Source organism: Neophocaena asiaeorientalis, unplaced genomic scaffold (assembly GCF_003031525.2).
Source record: "Neophocaena asiaeorientalis asiaeorientalis breed wild unplaced genomic scaffold, Neophocaena_asiaeorientalis_V1.1 scaffold230, whole genome shotgun sequence".
NCBI classification, from domain to species: Eukaryota; Metazoa; Chordata; class Mammalia; order Artiodactyla; family Phocoenidae; genus Neophocaena; species Neophocaena asiaeorientalis.
The window spans coordinates 8124803-8137150 of NW_020175186.1; the positions used below are offsets into that span (position 1 = coordinate 8124803).

A 12348-nucleotide genomic window follows, 5' to 3' on the forward strand; every position below is an offset into this window, starting at 1 on the left:
TCTCAGAGAGAGTAAATGTTGGATGAAGTTTCTATTTTATGGGCAAATGAAGGAATATGTAAAGACGGAGAAAAATTTTCTTCCTACTCTCTTCTGTCATTTTTCTGGTTGTATTATTCAAAACGCTTTCAGTTGCAAATGACAGAAAATCAATTAAAAGTGGCTCAACACACAAAAAGCCTATATGTGAATGTTTATAGAGGTTTTATTTGTAACAGCCCCTAAATGGAAACAACCAAAATGTTCTTCAAGAAGTGAACAGTTAAACAAATTATGGTATATCCACATCATGGGATACCAAATAAAAAAGGAATAAAAAGGAATGAATTATTGATACATGTATCAACTTGGATGAGTTCAAGGACATTAAGCTGAGTGAGAAAAGCCAATCTCAAATGGTCATATACTGTATTATTCCATTTATATAACATTCTCAAAATAATAGAGATGGAGAACAGATTAGTGATTGCCAAGGGTGAGGGATGGCAGGTGGATGGGTGGGTTTGACGAGAAAGAGGTAACACCAGGGAGGTCTTTGTGGTGATAGAATAGTCCTGTATCTCAATCGCAGCGGTGGTTAGATTAAAAAGCACACATGATGAAATGGCAGAGAACTGTGCGCACATATTGTACCAATGCCCATTTCTTGGCTTGATCTTGTGCTATAGTGATGTAAGAACAATTGGGGAAACACTGGGTGAAAAGTACACAGAACCTTTCTGTACTATTTTTGCAACTTCGTGTGAATCTATATCTCAAAATAAAGAGTAAAAAAAAAAAGTGGTTTAAGTGAAAAAGAGAATACACTGGTTTATGGAATTGGGTAGTACAGGGGTTGAATCTACCTAGTTTTAGGCAAACCTGGATTAAGGAGCTCAAATGATGTCATTAGGAGCTTTCTCTCTTTCTCCTTTTCTCAGCTCTGCTCACCTTTCTGTGTTGACTTCATTCTGCAGACAGCTTTCTCCATGAAGCTGGGGAAGATGTCGGAGATCTAAGCTTACCTGATCCTAATTTCTTGTAACCCAGGAAGGAAACAAATTCTCTTCCATTCATAGGGAAGACTCAATTTCTTTTTTAAATTTTTATGCAATTTTTAAAGGTTACACTCTATTTAGAGTTATTACAAAATACTGGCTATATTCCCCGTGTTGTACAAAACATCCTTGTAGCCTATCTTAACACCCAATAGTTTGTACCTCCTACTCTCCCACCCCTTCCTCATCCCCACTGGTAACCACTAGTTTGTTCTGTTTGTGAGTCTGCTTCTTTTTTGTTATATTCACTAGTTTTTTTTGGTATTTTTTAGATTCCACATACAAATACAGATTCTACACTATTTGTCTTTCTCTGTCTGACTTACTTTACTTAGCATAATGCCCTCCAAGACCATCCATGTTGCTGGAAACGGCAAAAATTTCATTCTTTTCTATGGCTGAGTAGTATTCTATTGTATATGTATACCACATCATCTTTACCCATTCATCTGTTGATGGATACTTAGGTTGCCTCCTTATCGTGGCAATTGTAAATAATGCTGCTGTGAACATTGGAGTGCATGTATCTTTTCAAAGTAATGTTGTTTTTTTCTTTTTTTTCAGATATATACCCAGAGGTGGAATTGCTGGGTCATATGGTAGTTCTATTTTTAGTTTTTTGAGACACCTCAATATTGTTTTCCACAGTGGCTGCACCAATTTACATTCCCACCAAAAGTATATGAGGGTTCCCTTTTCTCCACATCCTCGCCAACATTTGTTGTGTTCTTTTTTGATGACAGCCATTCTGACAAGTGTGAGGTGATACCTCATTGTGGTTTGATTTGCATTTCTCTGATGATTAGTGATGTTGAGCATCTTCTCATGTGCCTTTTGGCCTTCTCCATTTCCTCTTTAGAAAAATGTCTATTCAATTCTTCTGCCCATTTTTTAATTAGGTTGTTTGTTTTTTTGATGTTGAGTTGTATGAGCTGTTTATATATGTTGGATATTAATCCCTTGTTGGTCATGTCATTTGCAAATATTTTCTCCCATTCAGTGGGTTGTATTTTCCTTTCATCAGTGGTTTTCCTTTGCAGTGCAAAATCTTTCAAGTTTAATTAGGTCCCATTTGTTTATTTTTGCTTTTATTTCCTTTGCTTTAGGAGATGGGTCCAAAAAATACTGCTACGATTTATGTCAAAGAGTATTCTGTTTTCCTCTAGGAGTTTTACAGTATCTGGTCTTACATTTAGGTCTTTAGTCCATTTTGAGTTTATTTTTGTATATGGTGTTAGAGAATGTTCTAATCTCATTATTTTACATATAGCTGTCCAGTTCCCCCAGCACCACTTATCAAAGAAGACTGGGAAAACTCTGAATTTTGGATCAGATGTCCTCTTGGAACCAATTATTGTTATCAGGAAGATGGACTACACTGAGTGGTCATGGTGGGCTGGGGGAATGTGTGTGAGTGTGTGCAGAGATAGTTACATTAGGAACTCACTGAGGAAGAGTGGTTTCCCAAAGAACAAGTGAGATCGTCTCATCAAACTCAGATTAGGTGGACCAGGCAAAACAAATGTCTGCTATATTACCAAAATGTCAGAATGACGACTCTGTGGACATGTATAAATACTGATAATCTAACTTGCAAAACATTTGAATAATTATATAGTATAATGAAGAGAGGTTAAAGGTTTAAATTATATGTGTTTTGGGAAAGAAAAGTAAAGGCTAGTAAGAATGAACAAAATTTAGTAATTAACTAAAGACCTACAAGAAATATGGTTCCAAGATGTGTGGCAAAATGAATCTCAACAACACCGCAACGCAAGTGAAGTTGATAACGAAAAGTTAGAAATTCACTTTGGTCTTTAAATCATACAGAGAACCAAATTTTATAGGTAAAATGATGATAGCTGAAATAGCTTAAGTTGAAGTTTTGGAAAAAGAAACAGAGGCCCTCTAACATTGACGCCAATATTTAAGAACACACACTCAAACTTGGAAAATATCTTTTTTACAGGCAAAAACCCCACTTGTAGTTATCTACTAAGCTCAGTGGTAGCTGGGGACTTTTTTCTCAGTTGGGGCATTTTAGGTGGTGCTCTGTAGCACAAGACAGTAAAAAGGTTGTTGGCTGCTGGGGACGTATTTTGAGTGAGTAGATTCTCTTCAAACTGTAGGGGCAGAGCTAACTGGGGAGTCAATGGTTCAGCTGACTTGAAATTGAATGGGGAGGTGGAATGAAGGTAGATATATTTGGAGAAAGCAAAGGAAGCAGGCAGAGAGGAGAACATATAGTAAGAGCAGTCAGGTGATGATCTTTCAGGCTTAGTTCAAATAGATTAATATTTTTTATCTGATATGAAGAATTCAGGGGAGCAATGCACTTGGAACTTTTTCAGGTAGCATTTTGAACTGACTGAGATTTGGGGTGGGAGTTAACCGATATTAATAATTGTTATTAGGAAGAACAGGAGGGAATAATAATTAAAAAAAAAACACGTGATTCTGAAACAGCCACATGAAGGGAGAATGGGAAAGGAATGTGTGCAGAGGGTGGTGGTATTAAAAAGGATTCCCAACATTTTATATTTGACAGGTGGCTTGTAGAGAATAAGAATATTCTGCAGTGATGAGAAATGAGGCTAAGGACAGTATTTTTGTCCAAAGTCTTGATCATAGAACTGTTATCCTCTCATATCACTAATCTTCTTAATTATACCAAACATACATCTTTCACCTTCCATCTGTTTGAAAGTATGAGAATAAACTACTTTTTCATTCTTAATTTTTTTTTTTATTATGGCTCCTGGCTTATTTTGTCTTACGTCTGCTTTAGATACACACACATGACAGAAATATCTCAGAACTAACCCTTCCTGACAACTCTTTGATAGACTAATCCCTACAGTGGCTTTACGCAGTATCTGCCATTTGCAAAGTTTGAGTGGTTTCTTAAATGATGTTCACTCTGAGAAGATAGGCCTATCTTTTGCGGGAAGTTACAGGAGAGGAAGAACTTAGTATTCTACATATACATTTCACAAACAATTGTCCTGTGCCAATTCCTGAAACACAAGGTTGTATTTTGTCTTAGTGTCCAAGTTGCGTTTTCAGACTTTGATTATAGAGTTTTAATACAAAAACATTCAGAATATAAACCAGTGATTTTATATCTTGAGTAGTTGCCAACAACTTATGAGCAAGTTGTGAATATGCAACAAGTAATACTATGTGATATTTTGATTGCAAAAGACACACATAAAATTGTCCTTGAAAAATCAATCCATAGGATTTGTGAATGCCTTCAGTGATATTAAAGACTGCTACTAATATTTTACTAATAATACTTTAAATTGTTTTTGTTTTTGGTATAAACAATACAAGCTAAACATAATTTAATTATAACTATAAAATGCATTGAATAAATCTTTCTACCAAATCACAGATGACCATGGGAGGGGAATTTGTTTTCTGTGGCAGATGCTTTTTGTATAGTTATCTATCTATCTATCTATCTATCTATCTATGCAGAGTACTAGCCCCACTGTAGATGGAGGCAGTGTATCAACTAGGGATAACAGCAACTCTTTTGTACCAAGCTGAGTTCCAAGTCCCAGCTCTGCTACTGTGATCTTTGGCAAATTAACTTTTCTAAGTGTCATCATCTTCTTTTCTAAGTAGAAGAATAAATACATTTTGTCTATAAACCATCATGTGAAATAACTGTGGCTAGGAGATTGGAAATTCAAAATTTTTTGTTTAAGAAAATCAATATAATATACATGGTGTACTTATATAACAACACCTATGGGGTCTGAGGCAACATCTCATAATCAGACATCAATATTTCTGCAGTATGAACTTTCTTAGTATGAACTTTAAATGTTCATACTAGATGGGATAAATAAAGACCATCAATAGTCTCACATTAGTGGATGTAAGATTTTATGGGCCAAAATTACGAAAACAAAAAACTTCTGATTTTCAAAATTTGTGAATTTTTCGAATTGTAAATGAGGGACTGTGAGTCTGTAACATCTACTTTAGAGGCTTGTGGTGAGGAATAAATGAAAAATGCATTTAAAGTGATTATCACATGATAAGAGCCCAGATAAGTAAGACTATTATTAAGAGCTATTGACTGATGGCTCCTTCACAAATGATGGGACACTATATAAGGCCTGTGACTGGAAGTCTCTCTCAAGGCAAGGTTAAAATGTCTGATCTGATTCTAGAACTTGCATCACCACTAATACCAAAGCTCTAATTGAGCAGTTATCTTAGATATCCAAGTTATTCAAATGTGAAAGAACCAAAGGATAATTTAAAATAAAATACATTTTTTATGAATACTAATCCATTTTTAGATTATTAAGCAAAAATTCAAAATTTATAGTTAGTTCTGCTATAACTATTTTGAAAACATGATTTTGCTCCAACACCATTTATTATATCAGGGAACAATTTGAGCATAATGTGCATTTTGCATTTGTTTATGAGGATTTCATCCAAATGAAATATTAGGTGAACATAGAAAACTGCACGCAGGTGAACCAAGTCACGGAGGTGTGCACAAAACACACACACCTCTCAGGAACAATGCGCCACAGCCACCCACATCTGGTGTTACAAATTTCTACCTGATTCAGATCACCGGCTGGCCTGTCATCATTTCATTTTAACCCACATGCTGCAACTCTCCTACAGCCGCTTCCACGAGCAAACTTCACTTCTTTTTCAAGGCAAAGTGCCATAATTATAGTAGTACTTATGCATTTATTAATGCTTCACATGTAAAACGGGGCTGTTTATATTAGGTTTCGGTCTTTCTTTTACTGTGCCAATGACAAAGATTTTGAGTGCTGTGCCCCTAACCCCATTTGCCCCATAAGCCCTGTGGTTTCACTGCACAATTAGGCATAACTCAGTGATTTTTAGGAACACATATGCCCTGTTATAGCAGAGCTAACTGTCGTTCATCATACCTGGTGTGTACTGTACCTACCTTTTGGCATGTAAACAAAGTTAATACAATATCCAGGCACATAAGAACAAGTACTCCAACTAATTTACAAAAGTAGGAAAGCATAATATATAAACTTACTTTTTAATATGTTATTCTACAAAAACCAAACTTTAAGTAAGTCAAATTTAGTAAAAGTGAAAGAGAAAGACTGGTGGAGTTAGCATTAGTGTGTGGAAAGTGGTTGCTCCAAACTGGCACATAACTCTCTTGAGTTAAACCCCTACCACCATAACTCTATTCTATTCTCTAATCCTCTGTTGATTTTTTTTAAACATCTTTATTGGAGTATAATTACTTTACAATGGTGTGTCAGTTTCTGCTTTATAACAAAGTGAATCAGCTATACACATACATATGTTCCCATATCTCTTCCCTCTTGCATCTCCCTCCCACCCTTCCTATCCCACCCCTCTAGGTGGTCACAAAGCACCGAGCTGATCTCCCTGTGCTATGCGGCTACTTCCCACTAGCTATCTATTTTACATTTGGTAGTGTATATATGTCCATGCCACTCTCTCACTCCGTCACAGCTTACCCTTCCCCCTCCCCATATCCTCAAGTCCATTCTCTAGTAGGTCTGTGTCTTCATTCCCCTCTTGCCCCCAGGCTCTTCATGACCTTTTTTTTTCTTAGATTTCATATATATATGTTAGCATACGGTATTTGTTTTTCTCTTTCTGACTTACTTCACTCTGTATGACAGACTCTAGGTCCATCCACCTCATTACAAATAACTCAATTTCATTTCTTTCCATGGCTGAGTAATATTCCATTGTATATATAGCCATTATTAATCCAGAACATTGTTCAAAGGATGTTCTTAGGGATATCACCAGGAGTGCTTTAATAAAAGGATGCATTATTTTTTGTATTAAATAAGAATATGGCCATATTTTCAGATTCATAAACAAGTGTACAGTGATGAAATGAAACGATATCTTGGGTGCTTTAAAACACTCCAGCAAAGGAAGAAAAACAAGGGAAAAAAGGGATATTCCAGACAAATGTGGAAAAATTTGGTAATTGGACTCAGTATTATGATTATATGAGGGTTCATTGTACTATCCTCCATTAAACATTTTTTTTAAGAGCTCGATGTTTCAAAGGAATTTGGGAGTTACTGGGATAAACCAAGTAAGATTCTGACTGCAAGACTTCAGGGGCTTATACTGTCAGCGTGCACGGTCCGCGTCCTGGCGGGCTGCCATTCCCACTCTTCTTTGACATGGAACCCTTTCCTTGGCAGAGAGTATCCAGGTGAGCCATGTTCTGTGGACTATACTTTGGACATCATGATGTACAAGTTCTAGTGGATACTCCAAAATGTTCTCAGAAACGGCGTACAGTGTTAGTCAGAAGAGACAGCATCATCTAGGTTTTCTCTCTGATCTTTGATTTGCCTCACAAAAATTATTTGTTGTCACCTGTCACTAAGAGCAATCAATCTGTGGTAGCAGTATTTATAAAGTTCACACTTAAAAATTTTACAAAGATGCCCACGCTGCTTTCAAATGAGAATAAAAAAACAAATTGCAAACTAAATAGTATGATACTTTTTTAATAAAAAAACAAGTATATAGGTTTGTATATGAATAAAACAAATGACTGGGCAGGGTACCTAAACTATTAGCAGTGGTTACAACTGGGGATGATATTGGTAGCGGGAGTGGAGTGGGGGAGGAGGAAGCACATTTTTAATGTTTACAGCTCTTTTTGGAATAACATTGTTTTTTAACAAAAATAAATTATTTTAGTTAAAAATCAATCTATGGTGCTGGGATAGTGGTCACCCTTAGAGGGAGGTAGGATACAAGAGAGGCTTCTAGAGTTCTGATAATTCTCTATTCCTTGATCTGAGGGCTGGTTAGTGGGTTTGTTCACTTTGTGAAAATTCATTTAGCCATATATTTATGATTGGTCTATTTTCTACATAAGTTCATTTAAAAATTGCTTTCTAGTGACTTATTAAATAGCACCTTGTTTTAGTTTAAATGCATGAATTTTTTCCTTATTCATATATTCCACAGTTTTCCTTTCCCACGTTCATTACTATTTATTCTCTCTAATTTCCCCTTAATGTGGCTGCATTGCAAAGGTGTTGTTAGTAACTTTTACAGAAGGTGAAATCCCTAGCTGATAAAAATGGCATATAAGAAAATCACTCACGTCTTATGGTGTGAGGTGGACCACGAGGTAGGGTCACAATCCTGCTAGCTAGCCATTCATCAGTATGTGGTAAAAAGATTTCTTTTGAAACATATAATTACCTAAAATAGATGGAAAGGAATAATAGAGACACTAATGTAGCTGATAAATAGGTGATACAACCAAAGGCCTAATGACAAAGGGAAAACAAAAATTGTCTATGGTTGTTCTCCCTACATCAGATCCTAGGTATACTTTTATGAATATGGAATTATGAGTGTCACAGTTGGAAGGAACTTCAAAGATCATTATTCCATCTCATACTTTCTCAACTAGATTTTGATTTGAAAAACATGACTAATAACAGAAAGGTCTAAAATTTGCAGCTGGTTGTTAAATGGTTGTTTGCTTTGATGGGACAGGTCCTAGGCCATATGAAATTAGAAGTTCATTTAAGCAAATACTTGTTGTTTTCAGAAGATAAACAAGGCAAACAAAGCAGGTGAACAAGGACATAAGATTAAGTTGCAGCTTCATGTACTTCCTATAGCAGAGAAAATGATTAAAACATCTTCTCATTATTAGTAAGGAACCTATGGGTTATTTTCAGGTTTGGTTCTAGTGCCACATATCTTGAGCTAATCTGAAATACAAATATACAAAAGTAACATTTTATAAAAAATAATAGTTTAAGGTGTGTAAGGGGTAGTCGTCACGAGACAGAAAAGCAAGCACTATAAAATCTACATCTTTAATGTATCTAGTAGTGAGAAACAATATTAGTATTTTATTCATGAAGACTACTTAAATAATATTTACAACAACTTTATGGGCACATATATGGACATTTGTACATCAAAGTATTTTTGGAAAGAAGAGACCAAATAAATTCTGGGTCATAATTTTATCACTCCTAAATTTTCCTTATTTTTAAAAAACAGTAAAGATAATTTAAGTCTACTATTTTCTAAAATGTCCTAATCAACTTGTTGTAGCATAGTAAAACTGAGTTGCTACCATACTGACTTAGGTATTTTAAAGGGCAGCAAATATTTTAGGAACTTAAAACACACGTTTTCTGTTGAAATTTTACATTTGCTTAGAATACAAAAGCACAAAACAGAAGGAATTTCGTTTTCTGCTTGCTGAAGATATTTGGGTAAACCTAGCTTTTAAGATGGTCTTCTTTCAAAGATTTTTAAGAAGTTTCTGAAAGGGTACTGGCAACAAACCCTTTTAAAAGCTGACTTGTCAATTTCATTTCCCTTGATTTTGAAGAGACTTATCTTAGATTTCCTTTTGAAATATTTCTTCCAAATTTTCTAACCATGCTTGGCTTTACTTTATGGATGTTTCTTTTATATTCTAGAGAAGAAATAAAAAGATACATAAATATGGTAAAAGTATCATTCAAAAAGAATTTTCACCATTCGTTAAACTTCACAGCTGTTAATTAACCTGATTTAAAACAGAACACCAACAAAGAAACATTAATACCCTTGGTTTGAAAGTAGGAATTCATTTCTCCACATTGTAAACTGAAGTTTTAGTGCGCATGTACGTACACCCCTTCCCCTGCCCCAAAGCTATCAAGTGAAGTCAGTGAATAAACTACCACATTTACTTCTGTTCTTGAACTAAGGAAAGACTACTTCTGTGAACACTGTTCCCTTTCTTTTGTGCATCATCAACTTTTGTTTTTCATTCTTTGGATTATTTCCCAAGGACTTTCAAACTTCCATATTTTTCCAATTTAGAAGTATCATTTCAGTCCAGTACTACTTTTTTTTTTTTTTGCGGCACCCGGGCCTCTCACTGTTGTGGCCTCTCCCGTTGCAGAGCACAGGCTCCGGACACGCAGGCTCAGCAGCCATGGCTCACGGGCCCAGCCGCTCCGCGGTATGCGGGATCCTCCCGGACCAGGACACGAACCCGTGTCCCCTGAATCGGCAGGCGGACTCTCAACCACTGCGCCACCAGGGAAGCCCTTGAGTCCAGTACTTCTTAATGTGCTGATCCTGATCCCATAGCTCTTTTTTCCTTTCACGGCTACCTCTAAAATGTGTTCCACCTATCTATGTCCACTCTTCTGGTTCTTCTTCACTGTTCACAATGATTCTCTACTCAACGAAGTGTTGTTACAAAAGGGGCCCACTGACTTCTTTATGGGTCTGTCTAATCTCTCATCCATTTTCTTGATCACATTAGGTTTTAGTTTTAGGGGCACATATTCTCTTGACACTATTTCTTATTTCTCTAAATGCTCAGTAAACAGAGTTTCCTTCTTTCCCACGGATGTTCCTTTTTTTTTTTCCTTTTTAATTTGTACACTGTTAGTTGGAGTCAGCTGAATACATTCTAAGGAAGGCAGCCCCAGTTCTCTTTTACTTTTCTAGTAATTCCTGATGTGTATTTGGCCATTTTCACTTGGATATCCTAATGTACATAAACCATTATCTTCCCTTAGACTAATACCTTTTTCTAAGTGCTCCATTATCCTTAACAAGGCAAAATCTTTCCTCTTTGGCAAGTACTGTAGTTTAGTATTCTCTCCCACTGCTTTCTCTATAGATTATTCATCTCTCTTTACATATAAGATATTTGATGCATTTTATACTATTCTTAGAAAATAAGCATATTAGGAAACCTAAGTCTCTATTATTTGAGAATTATCATAAATTTATTATTTGGTTGCAGGATTATGACTTCCTGGAGAACTTTTTCAGAAGACCAGTGGGACAGTACATATCTACAACAACTGCATATACACAATGTTAAACATTATTAAATATGGCAAGTTGAACCAAATAGTCATAGTAAATTCTTCTTTTCAGGACTTCATTGTTTGATTTTTAAATCTGCACGAAAGACATTTCCACTGAGCTTAAGGTAAACAACTGCCACTGGGCACCACAACAATTAAGGATTTATCAATGCAGCTTGGCAAAGCTATTGAGAAATTTTATATTACTCTAATGAAAAAGCATTGGCAGAAAAAAAATTAATAATAGTTTTCATGTTATTCTTAAACATACTCGTTATCTCGTGAAACCCCTTTAAATTCCAAGTGCTATAATTATAAGTTCCTTTAGAGAAGAACCAAACTGGGTCTTAATGATCTTTATATTCATCACAGAACCTAGCACATAGTGACTGCATAGTAAATAAATACTTCCTGATTGAAGTCTTAGAAACTACAGTGTCAGAGAAACATAGGTCTGGACACAAAGGCCTAGAAATTGGTAGGTGCTATATACCTCTAGTTTCACTGAAGATGTTTCCTTACCATGGACTCATGTCACCTCCATATGCAATTGAGAGGATGTAATCACCACCATCAGCATTTTTTTTCAACTTGCTAATTGGAGTTAAAATATGATTGTAACTAGGTATAGACTGGAACCTCACAATAATTGCACAAGTGAATCAGAGGCCAAATTATTAAAAATAAGAGGCTAAGAGAAAAATTTCAAGTGGATATAGTTTATCTGTAAAATATACTTAATCACTAACCTATTAAATAACATAGTTAATTATTTCAATTATTAGTTAAATTATTTACACATTCTTCTGCAATACGAGGCAGTATGGATAACAAAAAGGGTACAGAATATAGAGTTAGGAGATCCAGTTCTGGGTTCTGGCTCCATCATGAAATATCTCTGTGATCTTGGGTGAGCATGTTTTTTATTTTGTGTCTTAAGTTTTCTTATCTGTAACAGGGATAACCACACTCACCATGTACAATAATAAAGGTGATGAGTACATAAAAGGAGACTCTCATGAAAACACTGTAAAAATATGTAAAGTACTATACATATATTAGTTAATCATGTTATTAAATATCAAAATAAGAGCTGAAACATACCCATTGTTGGTCTGTTTTCTTGGAAGTGCTTATCACTTGAATTATCTTGGTGAACACGCTTGGCAGATCCAGAATTTACCTCAGCACTTAGTGAGGTATTTGATGTAGAGCTTCAAGGGAAAATTTTTATTTTAGTAAAGTCTTTTTTTATATCTCTAAATTCAAATACATATTCTACATTCAATAATGATTAAAGAAAAAGTGAAATACTAAAATATTAAGTTGTAAAATCCCATAGAAGTAATTGGAGATACTAAATAAATTTTTGGCCCATAGGGAAGTTTAGCAGTGTGTGATTTTAATGACGTTTATTCAAATTG

The 12348-nt window shown here is 35.3% G+C and overlaps 1 protein-coding gene across 1 annotated transcript in view; it reads right to left on the minus strand.

Annotated features, from left to right (window-relative positions):
- Positions 1-8964: 8964 nt before the first annotated feature.
- The window catches only part of KIF18A (kinesin family member 18A), a 78781-nt gene continuing 75397 nt past the window's right edge, over positions 8965-12348 (minus strand). Inside the window, exons 16-17 of the mRNA XM_024764693.1 lie at positions 12029-12138; positions 8965-9525 (exon numbers count right to left, since the gene is read on the minus strand). Coding sequence (XP_024620461.1) covers positions 9443-9525; positions 12029-12138 — 193 coding nt within the window. The 3' untranslated portion in view covers positions 8965-9442. The remainder of the gene's footprint in view (positions 9526-12028; positions 12139-12348) is intronic.